Here is a 19,442-nt window from a genome sequence, read left to right on the forward strand (position 1 = left end):
TCAGTACAGCTATTTGGTCTCTAGTTCTCTACCATCAATTTTTAGATTGGTGAATCATCTACCTCTCCAGTGGCACAAAATGATCCTGAAGTAGTTTCTGAGTAGTACAAACCATATGATGGGTCCCTTTGCATTGTCCTTAAGATGTAAGGAACAGACCTTCACCTTTCACCCCAAAATTGCTAGCAGGTATAAGAAAAAAAAAATCCCTTTTGTAATTTCAGATGTTTCAGCCTTTGCTTTTTTATCAAAGGCTTTGATCTGAAATTCTGCTTTGTGCATATATTGTGGGGTTTACGTATAAACATATATATATATGAAATGTTTCTCTCTACATACATATATATTTATATTCATCCCTGCCCCTCTCCCCCCCCACTCCATTCTATCACTTCTTTGCTAGAAGGAGGGACAATGTCAACATCAGTCTATTGCAGAGGTTTGTCACATTTATTTTTCTCCTCCCTGGAGCACTTAGGTGATTGGTTTTGGTCCATATGCCCTCAGTAAATAGCCACTTGCAGGACTCATGAGCCCAAACTACGCTGGAATGCTATCCCAGCCAATACATGAAGGGTGACTCCTCTTCATTTGACAGACGTGTGTGGTAAATTCTTTTGGTAGCTTCAACACATTTCCCAGTCGCATTGATCCAAGCAAACTGGAACCCTTGAGCAAATCCCTCCTGTGTTGCTATTGTTTTATGCAGTGTTACATCATGAGACTTGCACAGAAAATAAGAGTGCTCTATTTCCATAGGAAAGCCTTCCCAAAAAAAAAGCATAACCTGATGTCTTGTCCTATGTGAGATAAGGAAAATCAAACTGCATGTTTATTAGGGGGGAAAAAAAAACAAATCCAAAAAAAAAAAAACCAACAAACAAAAAAAATGAAACCAAAAAGAAAGAAAGAACTCAAGGGAGACTCTGTAGGAACAGTGAAGTAGTGCATAAGTCCAGGCTTTCTCCCCTTTACTTTTCTGCCAGCACCACTTCTGCCTGTTAGTTTGTTTTGTTAAGGTGCTTCAGGTCCTGCATGGTCTTCAAGCTAAGTGGAGACCGCAAGTACTGCTTCTGTGTTGTTGCTTCCCCTCCCAAACTGTGCCAGCCATCCAGGCAGATGTTTCTCCCGTGGACACACAGAGGCGGTGCACCAGTTCCCTTCAGCACTCATCTTCTTGGTATGTTTGTTCATCCAGTTCCTGGGACTCAAGGTGCTCGAGGCGGTCTGTTCTGCCACTCATAATCTCATCTGGGGTCTTCATGAACCTGCAAAACAGAGAAACAAGTTAATTTCCCAGCGGTCTCAGCCTTTCTCCTCATCAAGATGCTGAGTCCCCTGACCTCTACAGCTCCCCAGAATCATCTTTGCTGTATCCTCTGGTATGACTTGGTATTTCCCAGCTTTTCCCCAGCCTACTGGTATCTTTAATCCCCATACATGGAAATGAAGTAAGAAAAATCACAAGCATTTTCTCCTGCTCCCTTTTTCTAAAGTCCAAATCTGAAACAAAACCCACAGTCTTTTCCAAAGAATGATATTTACTTCTTTTTCCTCATATTGTTTGCTGTTGCCATGTAAGATGACAGTATGCCACATGTCCACTCATTTATGGAGTCTGGTGACAGAAATGTAAGTGATCTTTATTGTAAGCATATTTCAAAGCAAATCACTTGCAAGGCATGGAGAGGCAGAAGGCTACTCATTTCTGCCAGCTTGTGTGCAGGTGAGTGAAGATGAATATGAAACACCAAAAGAGCAGGTCTGGAAAAAGCCAAGGACCAAGTCAGAACAAGCTCTGGGAAATGAAAAAAGCCCTGAGAGAAAAAGCTTTTGGGCTAAGCTTTAACTGGGAAAAGGGAACTGTGCACAAAGACAATATCTTCCGGTGTGACTGTAGCGAAGTGTAATTGCAACGTAGCAGTGTCCTCTGTAAATAAATGCCACAGCTCCCAGCACTAATGTCTTGATGCAGTAAGTCTGCAGGGGGCTAGAAACAGAAACTGCCTCTGGGGAGGCATGGCAGCAGTAGGAAATGGGAAAGGACATCCACCAGCCTGCAGATCAGATCTGCAGTCTTGATCTTTGCCAGGGTGCTTTTGTGTACCACTGCATACGGACAGCACAGAAGAGCTCTGCTTTTTCTTTCTGGATTTAATGGCGCAGGAAGAGAAAATGGCACAGGAAGGATGAAATCCTAGTTTAAACACAAACCACTTTCCTAACTTGTAAGTACTTCTGGAAAAATCAGAATAGGACATGTTTATGCTGGAAGTGTTACAAAATGTTGTATTTTTTCATTAATTATGTACTGGCTAACATTCAGCAGTACAAAATGTGTTAATCAGAGGAATTTTACTTAGGTTGATGATATGCTCAGTATCCTGGCCCCGGTGAAAACAAAACCAACTGACAGGAGCCTCATTACTATCAGTGACCCAGAAAAATCACTGCTGAAGCTAATGGGCAAGATTTGCCTCCTCTTCTGACTCTGAGGTTATAAAGTTTAGGGCTTTCAGTTTGAAATATCCAGGGCCTCTCAGCAAATGCGTAGCACTGCCTGGAACTAACCTTTTGCCACCCCTTCTAATTTTGGAAATCATGTGCACATATGCATTTATGAAAAAGAAATCAGCTATGACTCACTTCTGTGTCACTCCTATTTGCATGCTGGAAGAACTCTGCTGATATAAATGGTGTTACGGTGCTCAAAAACTAGCATACAGAAGTGGTGAATCAGTCCCTGGCTATCCAGTGAAAACTCACCAAAGCCTACAGGCCAGACCATGCCCTGATTTAAACCCTGTGCTTGTCCTGTTGATCCTGAGTGAAGATGAAATCAAAATGGAACAATACCACTGTCCCCCTACCTTCTGTCTGTTCTGCTTCCTAAGTCACGTGGAAGATAGGCTGATAAGAACTGTACAGTATTACTTTGGGAATTCTTTCCGGTCTGTGTTTTAAGTCACGTCATGGAACTCAAAGTATTTGTAATAGCATTTGAATAAATTGAAAAGAAAAACCAACCAACCAAAAACAACAACAAAATCGAAACAAAACAAAAACCCTAACAAACAAACAAACCAAAACCAAAAATCAACCAGACCAGAACTACCTGCCAACGAAGAAACAGTATCTATGACCTCTTTTGTTGCAGAAGGCATTCTGCCCATTTATTAGAAGACCTTCTCTGACTCCATTAAACTTAAAGCTCTGTACAGATATCTGCAGATGACAACTGCCTGCATGTTGCTTATAAAGTCACATTTCCTATTTTTTTCTGTGATTGCGAGAAATGGCCAAGAAAGGCACATTAATGGCTTGATTTTCTGCAGCTGTTCTTCTTTTTCTCTTCAGATATAAATAGGTCTAAGAAAACAACATCAATAAGTTCTTATTGGGAATTGTGCAAAAAATGCTTTGTTCCCTCCCCCCCAGTTTCCAAAGGAAATGAGGTTTGTACACTCATGTTTTTTGCTGCCTGGTGACCTTTGAATCTGTTGGTCAATTCTGGGCAAATCTGACCGAGGAACTGAGGTCTCCAAGGGTATTAAGTTTCTACAGTTCTGAGAAAATAGGCAGCCTGGTTGAGGAGAGATGGACTCCTGTTTTGTTTGTGCTCCCACCAAAGGAAAAGCTCCAAGATAAGCACAGGCATTATTCAGCATCACAGAATTCCCCTGGGAAATGCAATCTTCACACAAGGCCGCAAAAACCCAGGCTCCTTTTGCACTGTTGCTTATGGATCAACTTTAACTTTCTGCCAAAAAAAATTAAAATAACACAGTTGATTTTGCCTGTGATTCCTTCTTCCCTTCATTATCCTTTCTCTGTCTTAAGTCTCTTTCTAAAATGGTATCAACAAGACATTCCACAGAAACCTCTTCAGCTGTAGGTAGTCTGAGTGCTAATGCAGTTCTGTTAGACATTTAAGAAAACAAACTCCAAGACTGCCTTCCTATTGATATCATTTCCAAGAACATTACTGGATCAAGACCAGTAATCCAGACCAGATCCAAAGCAGCCTTTGGCCTGAGTTCAGCACTCTGTGGGTCAGACTTATACACTAGGATTCCCTGATCCTGCCTGCAGAGAACTGGAGTGCTCACACTCAGTGGTTCTGCCAGTTGCACTCAAGTTCATTCATTAACCCTCTGCTTTACACTGTTCAGAGTCGTATTGCCTAAATTCTCAGTTGTATCATCCTATCTGATGTTTTATGAACAGCTCTTGCAGGTCCCTCTCTTCCTTGAAGGCACTGCTGCCAAAGACAAGTTCATCAGCACTTCTCTTCTGCGACGTTGGTGCTCTCGAGGAAATGCCAGATTCCTGATTAGCGTTCACCAGCAGCTGTGTCTGTAAGCGTTGAACATGGACTGGATTTTCCAGGAGTTTGGCTGAGATCACAGATCATTTAGCTAAGGTCTTAAAAAATGGCACAGCCTGCTTGAAGTGAGTGAAAAGATTACTACTGACTCCACTGATCACTGAAGCAGGCTTGTATTTTTCTAAATTGGTGCAGTTGTCTTGAAAGCTGGGAAGCACTGGTCTAGACAGCTTTTACAAATGCGTGCCCATTGGCAATGATGTTAGAGCCGTGGCAATGAAGTATCACACACAGAATTCCGTCTTCCATCTTCAAAAACTAATTGTCTGTAGAAAGGAATGGCAAAGAAAAGAAAAAATTACCTGAACAAAAGCCTTTGTCCTGGCTCCTTCCGGATAATATTTAGTTTGTAGTAGTGGCGTAGGGCTCTGGACATTTTCTCATAAGTCATATTTGTTCTGTTCTGTATTTTTCAAAAGAAAAGGGAAAAATGTGTTAAGATGATTCATGAAAACCTTCCTAAGCCCCCAAAGGAATTGCAGAGCTATCACAGGTAGCTAAAATATCCAAGCCAGTACAAGAAATTACACGTTCCATTATTCTGCTGTTTGCAGGCCCATCCTGCCCCTCCAGCCCTCATCAGGAAAATTTTATGGGTCTCTTTTCATACAGTGCAATTTAAGCTAGAATGTCTACCAAAAATTCCAACTGAGGTTTTTCTATAGTTTCTTGGATCACACATAACAAAAGGCTTCAGCAACCACAAGAGGAGATATTAGATGGAGATGCTCATGCCACATGAGATGTGACAGGCCTGTTCTTAATGAAACCACCTTTTGTAAAAGCATAAGAACAGTGGCTAATAGACTGCATTTGTCAGCAATCCCTGCTAAGAGCACTGTTCCTCTGGGAATCCTCTCCATTAACTAGTTGATGCTTACTGAGCACTGTGGAGATTGAGAGCCTGTTTCTCCTCTCATTATAGGGGTGTAAATCAAATGGTCCATTAGGTTGTATACGTGCCTCTGTGACAGAGCCTCCCCTTCATTATGGGAACTGCTGACCCCACAGCCAGAGCACTGCAGAGTGACTGAGGCACGACCCCGCTTCAGCCGAGTGTCACAAGGCAACAGTGATGGGCATAGGCAGAGCTGCGTGGGGCCAGCCATCACAGTACTTGACTGGGTTGGGATAACAGGATCAGTCCCTCAGGCTATGTCTGCATGAAGACCATTTTTCTGGTACAAGAATCACTGGTTACCATGCAGGCAAAGAAACTCCAGCAGAGAGGGAACTACACTGGCAAAACCATGTTTGCATGAGTATTAAGAAGCCGCCTTGCCATAGGCAAAACAAGCCAAACTAGAAGAAGCATGTTTTTGCTCTGTGAGCCTTCATGTTAAGAGTTTGGCTTGGCACAGCTCTGTCAATCCAAGATCAGGCAGAAGTCTATAGCATTGACATGCCTTTATTAAATGAGACTGATCTGCCTGTCCAAAACGGCCCCTAGTAACAGACCTCCATTGCTTGCCCTGACCTCTACTCCTCTTCTAAGGGAAGCTGTACGAAGAGCTCCTGTGATAATTAAACACTAACAATGACAATGTTTTCTTTGAAAAATCTAGACCTTGCTCAATGGGAAGCCCGCTGAAATAGTTTTTGTGTTTTTTCCATTTCTTATATGCTAAAAGGCCACTACTGTGTGTCCCAAGTGACTAAGGGTTTGAAGTAGCTTCAGTTTCAGACAGCCAACATGAGAAACACAAGGCCTAATTATCAGCATGTAGGTGAGGCAAGGGCAGTATTACTCTTCACAGAACTCTTCATCCCATTCCCAGTGCTGCAGCCCAAAACCTCTAGGAGAGATTTAAGTCATGTCACACAAGAATATCTTGACCGTATCAAGATGTATGCTCATACACAGAATAACAGTATGGTTAAAGTTGTAAGGCACCTCTGGAGATCATTTAGTCCTATCTCTCTACTCAAAGCAGGGACAACTAGAATGGGTTGCTCAGGTCTGTGTTCAGTCTAGCTTTGAACATCTCCAAGAATCTCCAAGAATGGAGACTCCTGTCTCTCTCTGAGCAACCCATTCCAGTGTCTGATCACCTTCCTAGTAAAAATGTTCCACACCTAGGGTCATTCCTCCCCAGGTGTGGAACTCTGCAGTTCCCCTTGTTAGGTTTTATGAGATTCCTATTAACACGTTTCTGCACAATGTCCAGGTCTCTCTGCAAGGCAGCACAACCCTGTGGAGTATCAACCACTCCTTCCAGTTTTGTATCATCTGAAAACTTGCTGAGGGTGCATTCTGTCCCATCATCCAGGTCATTAATGAACATGTTAAATAGTAATGGCCCCAGAATCAATCCCTGGGATAATACCACTAGTGAATGGACTTTGTGCTGTTGATCACAAGCCTATCAGCCTAGCAGTTCAGAGTTTTCAGTCTATTTCACTGTATTCTTGTCTTGTCCATATTTCATTAGTTTGTCTGACATTACAGGAGAGACAGCCTCAAAAGCCTTTCTTAAGTCAAGATAACCAATATCTACTGTTCTCCCTGCATCCACCAAGCTAGTCATTTTGTTGTACAGGTTGGTCAGGTAAATCTATGTAAATCTATGTTGACTACTCATACACTCAATATGTCTATACTTGTATGTATATACACATATAGATATGAGTATGTATCTGTACTCATATAGATATATGTGTACACACTCAGCCCCATACTGCAAATATCAGTAACTGCTTTCCAGTGAACAAAGAAGAGCAACATCTTACACGGAAATACATAATCCTACAGCATTTGATGTCTGTCACAGGGCAGCAGTCTCTCCTTTTGTGAAATCTGAACAGAAAGGAAGCTTCTGCTGAGGTGTAGTACACAACTCTTTGTAGACCACATCTTACCAGAACATCCTTAGCATCAGGTTTCAGGAATAAATGATTTGGCTTGAGAGAGAAGGACCGTTAATTCTTATGTTCCTTGTAATTTTATAATTAGAAGTGTTTATAACTAAATGCCTTTAAACCAAACCAACAGGTTCTTCATGTGAAGAGTAAGCTTTAGTGTTTGAGGCCGGATGCTTTATATTTCTAATATACGTACAATGAAAGATTACGACCTTCCAGGAGTAGTTTATATGCACACGCTTCCCTTCCTTTCTCCCCTGTTTATAAGTAAATCTTGTGATGTTACGAAAGGTGATGTGCTGTAGGAGGAAAAATGCATTGCTCCCTTACCTTGTGGTTTCCCCACAGCCGGGCCAGCCCGTTGGGATCCACTATCCGAAATATTTTGGATTCCTTATCTTCCCATCGGATGAAATTTTCGTACCGGCTGTCAGAAAGCAGCTGATAAACATAATCCCAAAGCAACCTACAGTCTGTGAAGAGAGAAGAAAGAAAGTATTGATGATTTTCTTTGGAATTAATTCTGGGAACTTCAGGGTGGATTTATAGTGAAAGCACAGTGGGGAACACGGCTGAAACTGCTACTGCAATCTGAAATGCAAATGACCTGGTTGGTATTGACTAATATTTGCAAAATGTACTGGAATATACATAGTCTCTTCTGATGTGTCCTGGTCCTCCTGACACTGACTGAGCATCTTTATCAAATTACAAGCTGTGTGAAATGACCAACTGATCTTTGTTGTGTTTACTGTTGTACTGACACACATAAAACCATCACAGTTAGCCCTGATAATGTTGCAGGCTGTTTCAGGGTGGAAATCAAGAATCCTGCATCCTGCTCTCCCTACCTGAAGTTGCCCCATTCTGTGCCAGCTCAAGGGGTCTGAGGCACGGACAATGCTATAATTTCCTTTGTAACATAGGGTTTCACTGTTAGAAATTACATAAAACAGACACCTTCTGCCATTTTTGAATTTGCTTTTTATTTTTTAAGGTTCCTGGAAAAAACAAAAACAAACAAACAAACAAAAAAAACCACAAGTATTATAATTACTTGAGTGCTACTAAGAGGTTAAATACTTTCTATTTGGATAATTGAATTCAAATTTCCTCTTGGCAAACACTCCTTAGGTCTCTAATTAAAGGTCTAACAGATACTTAGGTTTTACTTTAGTGTTTTTCAGTTTCATGGCAGTCTCTTGAGACGGCGGAAGCCAAGAGCTGAGCTGCTCCTACTTCCTGCTTGCAATGTGTGTTGTGAGAAACACTCTGTAGCCAGTAACATAGGGAGAGGATCTCACTGAAGTAGCATTTTTATTCGCGATTGCAATGGTGGTCGTCCCACAAGCAGAAGCGCACCTACTAGTTCCATAACACAGTTTATATACTTTTTTTTTTTTTTCGACGACCGGGACCCTCCACTTTTTCCCCATTGACTGGGTTATCCAGGTTCACAATCCATCCGGTGCTTCACAAACAATACATGGCTTTCAGTTGCTGGCCTGTTATAAGTCAAATTTCTTTTGACTTTTATACTCTTTGAGGTGGTAATGTTTCTTACACAGTGATTTCCACCTAATTGCTCTAAGGATTCTGGTTCTCTGCATTTTACAAGGTTGTCTGTTAAGCTTTCTTATCACTGCAAGCATATCTCAATACCACATTCCTTCCCTCTAAGCAATGTAACTCTGTGCAAAAACAACATTTTTTTTCCCACAATTCCCCCTTTTCTTCTTTATAAATTGTTGATTTTTGCAAGACTTTTCTCTAAGGTGTAATTTGGTAGGTATCTTCCTCTTCTTCACTTTCTTTGCTTTCCATCTCCTCAATATCATCATCTTATCTGAGTAAGGTGGTGGCTCCATGGTCAATTGTTTCAATAGTGCAGTTTCAATTAACCACTGGATTAGTCCTCCTACGCAGGGCATAATGCAACAACCGATGGCTGTCAAAACTCCTGCTACTACGATCAAGGATGTAAATATGGACATTACCATCCCTTTCCATTTACCAAACCAAGATTCCAACCATCCACTGATGGAAGTGTCTGTTCCCGAGTTTTCTGCCAATTCATTGGCAAGGGTGCTAAGCCCTTGCAATGCTCTAGTTACTGTGCCATCCAGGACAGTATTGTTGGGGATAAAAGTGCAACAACTGTTGCATCACGCACACACCTCCTTTCTCTGCGAGCATCATATCTGATGCTATTCTGTTTCCCCAAGCCATTTTGCTGGTGGCATCTAGTTGTTCAGCGATTCCTCTTATCGCATCCCCTGTATGACTTATGAATCTCTGTTGATTATAATAAATATAATTAATCCAATCCTCATTCTTATTGATTGTTACCCACCAGAACAGTGACTCAAACCCTGCAGCAATTTGATTCCTGGCTTTATGTTAATCAGGAACTCCTCTAGGCACCCCAATAGAATCTATGTACACTCCATCATCGAATGATACTCCTAAGTTTCTTTTACTTCTTCTGGGTATTTGTGATGTTTCTCTTTCAAATGCCAGGGTTAAGTGTATAGCTAATTGAACAAGTGCAAAACTGCCTCCCCAATTAGATGGTAGGGTGGACCGTAAGATCTTCCCTCCACAGTACCACCAGAGATCTGCCCTGAGGGTCTCAAGTCTTGAGTAGTTTCCCATCAAGTCCTTGGTAACATTCAAGGTCCTCGTGCACAAGGCAAATTCTCCCAGATGCCAGGTAGCACTCACACCCTGCCGTGAGAGGCAAGCTGTATGGCTACCTATAGCTGTAGAGAATACAGGGGGAATCCTGATATTGCTATCACGCAAGGAAGGGAACAGCACAGAGAGAGACTTACAGGCCTCATTTCCCCAGGCAGTCTTTTCTTGGTACAATGCAATCATACATCGCATCCCCTGGGAATCCTTGGTCCACCTCAATGGGCAGGGCACTATCTGGGCAATCGGTCATCCTGAGGCACAAGCATAGCAATTGCTATGGTTGAGACTCTGGACAGTATATTTGACCCATTCTATCCAGGCATTCACATCCCCATACCTTGTTTCAATCCCAAATGTTTGCCTAAGATCTTTTATTTCTTTAACTGTGACAACTGCTGCATTTCGAAGAGGGCCTCCTGTTCTCTCCTTGAGTTTCTCCCTATCTTTGGTGGCAATACAGGATCGTTTCCATTTAGCTATTTTCAACCTGGCTATTGGGTCTCTCCCAGTTACATCTGCTTCAAGACCATAAGTATGGTTAGTAATGTAATCAGCTTAATTGTTATAGTTATTGGATTACATTGTAGATGCTGACAATTGGGCTGAACGGTTCCTTTAAATATGTTCTTTTTTTAAATTATTTTATTTTTATTTTTCTAACCTCATGAAGTCAACAGCTGACATGGGTGTATGCGACCACCCTTTATGAATGGTCGTCCACCATACATTAGTCCATCTTGGGCAAGGGGGTCCTTCAAACATCCTGCTAGTCTTAGGTTCAGGACAGAGATATTTGTTCTCTCTGCTCAATTGTCATCGGGCATTTAAATCTCCACAAGCTAACACCTCACAAGCATCAAACATGACAGATTGTGGTACATAACCCTCTGTCACATTCACCCATATTTTTATGGGGTATCCCGTCTTACTATTATCTGGTCATACCTTTTCCAAGTTGCCAATTAACCAAGGCCTTCTCTGAGGCCTACAATCACTAGAAACAAAATTAATAGTTGATTTTTCCCTGTCATTATTTTTAAACCTTAGGTTTCCAAATAATTATCAATACAAAGAATAAGATGTACACTACTACTATAACAAACCCCCCTTGGGAGCACTTCAATTCACTATAGGCCAGTCCTTTCTCTCAATCACAAATCACACTCATTAGTTACCTGTGAAAATAAAAGGTTAGTTTACAATTGTAAGCTTTTATCTTGCTCAGAGTCTATTATGAGATTTTTCTTTTTGATTTTAACTTTCAACAAGTCTTCTGTAGAAACATCTTCCCAGGTACTAGGGTCGATGGATGCTTTAACTCGAGTATAGTGAGTCCAACCTTTTTCTGCAGTTTTTACGCCTGCTTCAGTGGTTAGTAGTACTTGAAATAGTCCTTCCCATTCAGGCCAGAGTTTTGACTCTTTCCAGGTCCAAATCAGGACCCAATTTCCTGGTTGATGGGGGGTGGGGGTGGGGGGGTTGAGCCAACAACCCACGGGTCCTGAGAGATGACAAAGAGGACAACCCCAGAATACAGTTCTTAAGAAAACTCTCTTGTTTCGAACTGTGGTATCTCATCCCTTCTGCCCAGATGGGGTAATCCGAACAGCATCTCATACGGTGAAATTCCTATATCCTTTCTTGGTGCTGTTTGAACCTGGAGGAGTGCTAAAGGTAAGCATTTTCCCCGAAGAAGTTGGGTTTCTAACACTAATTTAGTTAATTGCTTCTTTAATGTCTGGTTCATTCGCTTTACCTTCCCGGAAGAGAAGGGGTGCCAGGGGGTGTAAAAATCCCACTTAATCTCTAAGGCCTGCATTAACCCTTGCAGTACTTGTGAAGTGAAATGACTTCCTTGATCTGAATCAATCTTTTCAACTATCCCATATCTAGGGACTATTTGCTCCAGTGATACCTTAGTGACCGTGTTTGCAGTGGCAGATACCAAGGGGAAAGCTTACACCCATCCAGTCACGTGGTCAATTAGGACAAACAAGTACTTAAGTCTCCCTGCTTTAGGTAACTCAGTAAAGTCTACCTGTATACTTTGGAAAGGTCGAATTCCTGGCTCCTGTCCCCCTCTAGGTGTGTTACAGATGACCTTTTTATTTACCTTTTGACATATGGTACATCCTCTGCATATTTGCTTCAATAAAGTGTATATTCCTACACAGACATACTTTCTTAGCACATCACACATTGCTTGCACCTCCCAATGACTCTCTTGATGTAAAACGATTAATATCTGCCTCATTGGTGCTTTATTCAGCATTTCTCTCCCATCAGGGAGTATCCATTTTCATTCAGACTTTGTGGCTCCTGATTCCTTAAAAAAATCTTTCTCTTAAAACTTTTTAGTTCTTTCTTATTTTTCAACAATTCCCTGAATCCTCTCTGGATTTATTCTCTGTTTTCCCTCAGACATTAGATGCCTTAAATACCTGACTTCTCTTTCTACATATTGTAATTTATTTTTCAATACTCCCAAGCCCTGCTTTCCCAGAAAGTTGAATAGCTTATTAGTAGTTTCCTTCACAACTGTTTTCTCCTGTCCTGACAATAAAAGGTCATCCACATATTGTAACAGTAACACCTCCCCGTGAGGTTGGAAATGCTCCAAAATCTGTTCTAGAACTTGCCCAAATAAATCGGTGGCCCTGTAAACCCCTGAGGTAAAACTGTCCATCTGTATTGTTGCTGCGCCCATTTCAGGGTCTTTCCAGTCAGAGGTGAAAATATCTTTGCTCTCAGGGCCTGAGAGCACTCCATTAATAGCACTGTTATTCCAGTCTAACACTTTACTATTTGAATGCCCAATTTCATCATCAAATGCCTTCCCAAGAAGTTAGTCCCAGCCTTGGGTACATACAATAATTGCCCAGTGATCATTTTATCCTCTAGTCTCAGCTTGGTATCCCCTATTCTCCCATGTGCCTGGTGACAGATCGAGGGGGAATGGGCTAAAGTTGCGCCAAGGGAGGTTTAGGTTGGATATTAGGAAGAACTTCTTTACCAAAAGGGTTGTTAGGCATTGGAATAGGCTGCCCAGGGAAGTGGTTGAGTCACCATCCCTGGAGGTCTTTAAAAGACGTTTAGATGTAGAGCTTAGTGATACGGTTTAGTGGAGGACTTGTTAGTGTTAGGTCAGAGGTTGGACTAATGATCTTGGAGGTCTCTTCCAACCTAGATGATTCTGTAAGTCTGTGATGATTCTGTGAGAAGTGGCACTGTTATCCCAGCCCCTTCTACCCCCATCACTTTTAGGGTTTCATTAGTTAACTTAATCCCTGATACTTTACAGGCCAGTAATGACCTAGCTGCCCCAGTGTATTGGGTTCAATGGCAAGGTTCTGGGGGGCTGCAGTGGCAGTCCCTGTGAGAAGAATCCAGAAGCTGCCCCGTGGCAGATAAGGGACAATTTCATCCGGCCCCAAAGGGGCCCACCACTGCCCAAAGACGACCCATGAGCAACACAGTCTGTGCCTCTGTGAGAGCACATCCACGAAAATGAAAACAAACAAACAAACAATAACCTGCTGCTCAACAGCAGCTGGGAGAGCGAGGAGAGAGAAACCTCCCCGCAGACACCAAAGTCAGTGCAGAAGGAGGGGGAGGAGGTGCTCCAGGTGCCTGAGCCGAAGCCCCCCTGCGGCCTGTGGAAAGGTCCCTGGTGGAGCAGGCTGTCCTCCCCCCGATACTTGGGAAACTGACCAAACACCACAACAGCAAATATACCAAAACTTCTAGACTGTTATTTAGATAATGCCTACATCCTCTTTCCCTGCTCATTCAACTTCAAACAGCTCTGTCAAACACTACATACCACACCTTTAACACCTTCAATAACCCTTATTAACACTTCTTTTTATCTTTCTCCAGCCTGTACTTTCACCAAAGGCTCAGTCAGGGGCCAACTTAATTCCATACCTTTTTCCCTCCAGGATGCTAAAACAACGTATCAGTATACCATATTTCATCCCATTTTTCTTCTCTCCTCCTTCTTCCACTCTGGATATTCATATTTGAAGTGGCCAGCCTGGCCACATTAAAACATCTTATCAAAGCCTGCCCCTGGTAGGATTCTGGCTGCAACACTGGTAGCTCTCCTTGCCTGCCATTCCTTCATCTCTCTTCCTCTCCTTTCCATCCTGGCCCTGACTCCCCCTGAAGATTTTCTTCCTCTTTCTCCAATCCTCTACCTCACTACCTGGTGCCCTCTGAAGACCACTAGTTTCGCTCTCTGCTCTTCCTTCTCATCTCCCCTCCTGACATACACCTTCACCTTCAGGGCCTCCTGCAGGAGGGCCCCCAGTGACTGTTCACTACATCCTCCCAACCTCTGGAGCCCCGCACCCCCCCACCCCCCACCCCCCCATGTATCTGACCAGGCTTCAACCACGAAATGAACTTTCAGGAGCCCCCGGGACTCACCCCCGAGCACTCCCCCACCCTGACCCCAAGTCTCCCACATGACCCCTGTGCTGCGCACTATCACCACTCCAGCCAGGATCGGCAAGTAGGCACCCCTGCTTTGCCAGTACTACCCCTGGTCCCGGAGGACAAGCTCTTTCCCATTCTTGTATAGCAGCTCTCCTCCTGATCACTCCCCTTTCTTCCACTGTAAACAACATACTTAGTATAGACATCATTTCCCCCCAAGAGTATAAGTTAGGCCCTAGGAACTGGTCTAATTGTTCAGCTAGCCTGATGGGGTCCTCAATTAAAGGCTTCATCTCCTTCTTAAAACTCCTAACCTCTCTGCTGGTACGGAGGGGAGGAGTTCACCTAAGAGGATACACAGTTAGTGTTAGTACTGTTAGTAACAGGGAAGGCAAAATTCTCAATATCTCTTATACCTTGTTCTAATTCTTACCAGAGCCTAGAGTGCGCTCCTCTAGGGACAGCATTAATTGCAGTCCCTGTCTCCCTTCCTGGAGCGACTGCTGCTGCCACCGGTACAATATTAGGATTATAGGGAGCATAACTTGGCTCCTTCTCCGAAAAAGGAATCAATCTTATTGTTTACATATAAATTTAAAGCCTGAATTTTCATCAGACCTGTATTTTGGCCAAAATACTGCTGTTTCCTTAATTGGTTCTTTTGTCCAGACTGATACACAATATTTAACCATTTTCTTCTTTTATCATTTCCTCTAATTTTGGGATTCTTTTTCCAATTTCTTATCATTCTTCCAGAAGGACTGTCGGTAGGCACTCCCCCAGGGATATCACCCTGTTCCCTGGAACCCATATTTTCCCATTTTTCCCAGCGCTTGTCAGGGTGCTGCTACAGAAATTTACCTCCTGCAGGGTACCACACACTAACATTCCAATTCTACAAAAAGAGGGTGTACTGCCAAGCACTTTCCCATGCAAGGGGTACCGTACACCTATGAGTTTACCAGATTCCCTGGTGTACTGCCAAGCACTTCACCATGCAAGGGGTACCGTACACCAAATTTCCCGAGACTCTTCCTTTCTCTTTCTTATCTCACACTTGACTCACGTCTGTCTCCAGCTGTGCCCTTCGCGGTGCTACAGAACCACGGATCAGGACTCCACACTCGCTTCGTACAAAAGTACGTCTCAATCACACATCACACAGAGTCTCACCCGACCCCCAAGGCAATACTGAATATTTCTTACCTTGGTCTGTGCACAGAGTTACCGGATCAATTCTTAAAACCCGGAGTGCCTACCTTCTTCCCTTCCCCAGTACTTCATGGATCCTGCCTCTTTAATCGGTCTCAGGCCCTCTGTCAGCTCTCTGCAGAACCGCCACCATCGATGCACAGGACCATGCACAGGACCGCTGAAATCAGTGGGGCATGCCTTCCTGCTGCTGTGGCAGCGGGGCTCCCCGGTAGGTGACTGGATCCCGGACAAGCCCCCAAATTGTGAGAAACACTCCGTAGCCAATAACTTAGGCTCAGGAGAGGATCTCACTGAAGTAGCATTTTTATTCGCGATTGCAACGGCGGGCGTCCCACAGGCAGAAGCGCACCTACTAGTTCCATAACACAGTTTATATACTTTTTTTTTTTTTTTTCTCGATGACCAGGACCCTCCCCTATTTCCCCATTTACTGGGTAGTCCAGGTTCACAATCCATCTGGTACTTCACAGACAATACATGGCTTTCAGTTGCTGGCCTGTTATAAGTCAAATTTCTTTTGACTTTTATACTCTTTGAGGTGGTAATGTTTCTTACACAGTGATTTCCACCTAATTGCTCTAAGGATTCTGGTTCTCTGCATTTTACAAGGTTGTCTGTTAAGCTTTCTTATCACTGCAAGTATATCTCAATACCACATTCCTTCCCTCTAAACAATGTAACTCTGTGCAAAAACAACATTTTTATTCCCACAGTGTGTATGGAATAACTGGCACCTATGAAATATGGAAAATGAGTTGCACAGAGCTAGGTAGGTGTTCTGCTGCTGTCAAAAACAACACATTTTCTTACAGTACAATGGCCAGATCCCTCAGATGGTCTTGTAGTTGCATTTTACTTTGAAAGCAAAACCAGTCTCTGAGACACGGCTTGTTGCAGTGGTTAAAGGACAGGTAACCAAAGGCATCTAGCTTCTAGGTGCTAAAATGAATTTTTGCCAGCCTGTCTTTCTTTTCCTTTCTGTCTCAGTTTGATATGTGTTACAACAGGGATGATGATATGTTCATCAGTATGAGAGTATGAAATGCTTTTTGAAAAGGGATATGAATAATACATTCAGTGAGTGCACCTGAAATGGTTAGGGATATTAACATTATTGATGGTATTTCCCACTTTCAAACTCTAAGAGTTATCTCTGAAATGTGTACTGACTCTAAACCCAGAGCTTAGTTTGCTGCTGCCCTTACTATAGACTTCTCCTATGGAGAACAAAGCAGTGTGTTTTGAAGAGATGATGTCTGGCAAAAAATGCAGACTTCTGTCCTAGCTAAAACCTACCACAATGGTAACCTCATCCACAGCCTCTACGAGAGGAAGCATGTAAAAGAAAGGAGGCACTCAGATTTTTTGGTTGGAAAAAACTACCGGCAGCTAGGACCAGAACAGGGCCTGAGAAATAATTTTCTCTTCTGCATTTCCTAATGACTAGCCTAGACTGGTCCCTTCTCTGTGCAGGGATGAAGAGAAAACTTCCTCTCCCCTTCCTCTCATCCCAAGTTGCATATGTAGCCCAGACACCTACCCAAGGCTGCAGATACAAAGCAGGTAGCTGGCTGAAATTAAATGCCAAACACAGCTGCTTCTAACCCCTTGTGCAGTGCTGGGCACAAGTGGCTTCAATCAACTTTCCACCAGTAATTTTTCCCATACATGCACTTAATCTCTCTGATATGCATGCATTAGAATAAATATATATATATATATATTTTTTTTTTTCTAGATTCATTTGTAAAGAACAAGGGAAGGGAGATTATATTGCTTTACTGGTCTGCACCTTTTAATAACATGGGATGTGCTCAGGTAATATGGTAATAAGTGCCTTCATAAGTGGTTTCTTGACACACACGCAATTCATTCCTGAGCTCTTTCACTGAAAGGCTGTACAGAAAACATTTTTTAGTGCAGAAATTTTTTTAAAAAATCTTTAAGCATAATTTTTTCTTTTCCTTCTCCTTCATTTCCACTGGCTCTGACTCCCCCAAGGCATATTTTGCCAAATGATCACAGTTGGTAATACTGTTGCATTCCAAAAACTACCAGATTTTATTTTTCCTCCTGTGTAATCTTTGTTAACTTTAACAGTAAAACCTGAAAAGTCACAGTCAATGGTTTGTGCTGAATTCACCATTTTAGATTAGTTTTTCCACAGATCCTCATGCTTTCTTTCTGTCAGGTTCTTCATTAAAATACTGTAAAGGTGATGCCATTCTCTAGGCCAGCAGTGAATCATTCACCAAGGCCACACAAACCATCAGTGGGCAATATGTCACCACGTGCAAAGCTTATCTGCCAACTGGTCTCCACACAGATGTGCCCAAAAGGTACCTTCCACCTCTGCAGGTAGCTAACAGGTTGCTCCACAGGTTACTGCAGTTGGATTAAGGATCGAGGGTGGCAGGAATGGTGATTTAGCCAGGAGCTGTGTCTTGAACAGTGGGGGCTGAATTAGGTCAGAGCAGTGCACTCCATGTGGATCCCAAATACTCCAGCAGCTATGAAGGCTGTCCACATAGCCATGCTCCAGGGTTTATTTCAGTATAGGAGTAACTCTGGCTTCTGCTGAGGCCTACAGGTTCCACACTGGGCTAAAAACCTGTGTTGGGCTTGATCCGGCCCCACTAAGAGGTCTGTCTTGCTGGAAGCTGTTTCAAATTGCAAAACATTCACTTAGCTGATATTAAGGAAAAAAGACACTTTTTGGTCAAGGTGTGAATTTATTAGAAATCTGAGGGGAGAGGAAAGATGCGTGGGTCTGTGGCTGAACCAGTGCTTTCAGGACTGTGCTAGGAGGTTGCTGAGCTTGTTGACGGGCATATGGTCCCAGCATGAGAGTGCTGTATGGTGGAGTCGGTGTCCCAAAGTCAGTCATTTGGGTTTCAGTGTGCCACCACTGCTAGTCCTAGAAGTAGTAGCCTTCCTTGGCATCAGAGGGAGGGGTGGCACTTCCACAGAAACATGTGAATGTCAGACTGTCATATTCCTGAATACGCAACCCATGGCAGATGTTCTCTGATTACAGTAACTTACAGCTAATATTTACATTTCTGCGGATATATCATTTGCCCCAAACTTTACTTTCATCTCATTATTTGCAATGTGCAATGTTATTTATAATCAATAGTGTATTGCTGTAACTATGCTTCAGAAAATTTCCAAGTGTATAAACACAACTTTTACTGAAGGAAATGGCTGACTCTTCATGTCTTCTGTACAGAGGCCCCTGGAAGAGTTTAAAGAACCTGATGTATCCTTAAAAATTGACTGGAACTGTACACACTATGAGCATTGCCAAGGCTGTACATTCACCTGTGTGTGACTAGCAAGTAAATTCTAGTCTAACATAATGGCTTTGGTTATTTTTCATTGGCTGTTATTACTTCCCACACACACAGCTTCTGCCCTCCCTTCACAAAACCAAGAAAGTACAAAAAAAATCAACCTGAGATGTCTGGGTGGCAAATTATTGGACTAACAACAGAGCTTCAGACTCTGAGAAGAGGTCACATTCAAGTGCAGATTTGTTTTATGTTGCTCATTTAATTTTTAGAATAGATTCAGGCTAAGCTTGAATATAAATATTCCTCAAATGAGAACTCAGATCTGCATCTTGAGATCTTCATAATAAAATCCCAAGTGATCAAGGGCCTCATCCCATATTCTAAACTGACTGAGCTGCTCAGACTTGCAGAGGTATTTAGTAGGCTGGTAGAATTGCAAAAACAAGAAAACAAAACAAAACAAACAAACAAACAAAAAGCAACAACCACCCAAGTATCTTAGGCCTCTAAATCTCTGTTTGCTTCAACAAGAAAACTGAAAATTC

The 19,442-nt window shown here is 42.6% G+C and overlaps 1 protein-coding gene across 5 annotated transcripts in view; it reads right to left on the reverse strand.

Annotated features, from left to right (window-relative positions):
- Window positions 1–805: 805 nt before the first annotated feature.
- The window catches only part of ETV6 (ETS variant transcription factor 6), a 144,955-nt gene continuing 126,318 nt past the window's right edge, over window positions 806–19,442 (reverse strand). For all 5 annotated transcript variants that reach the window (XM_040564374.1, XM_040564365.1, XM_040564399.1 and 2 more), the window contains 3 exons: window positions 7,580–7,722; window positions 4,690–4,790; window positions 806–1,268 (listed from right to left, as the gene is read on the reverse strand). In XM_040564374.1, coding sequence (XP_040420308.1) covers window positions 1,163–1,268; window positions 4,690–4,790; window positions 7,580–7,722 — 350 coding nt within the window. In that variant the 3' untranslated portion in view covers window positions 806–1,162. The remainder of the gene's footprint in view (window positions 1,269–4,689; window positions 4,791–7,579; window positions 7,723–19,442) is intronic.

The sequence above is a fragment of the Cygnus olor genome, chromosome 1, assembly GCF_009769625.2.
Source record: "Cygnus olor isolate bCygOlo1 chromosome 1, bCygOlo1.pri.v2, whole genome shotgun sequence".
NCBI lineage: Eukaryota > Metazoa > Chordata > Aves > Anseriformes > Anatidae > Cygnus > Cygnus olor.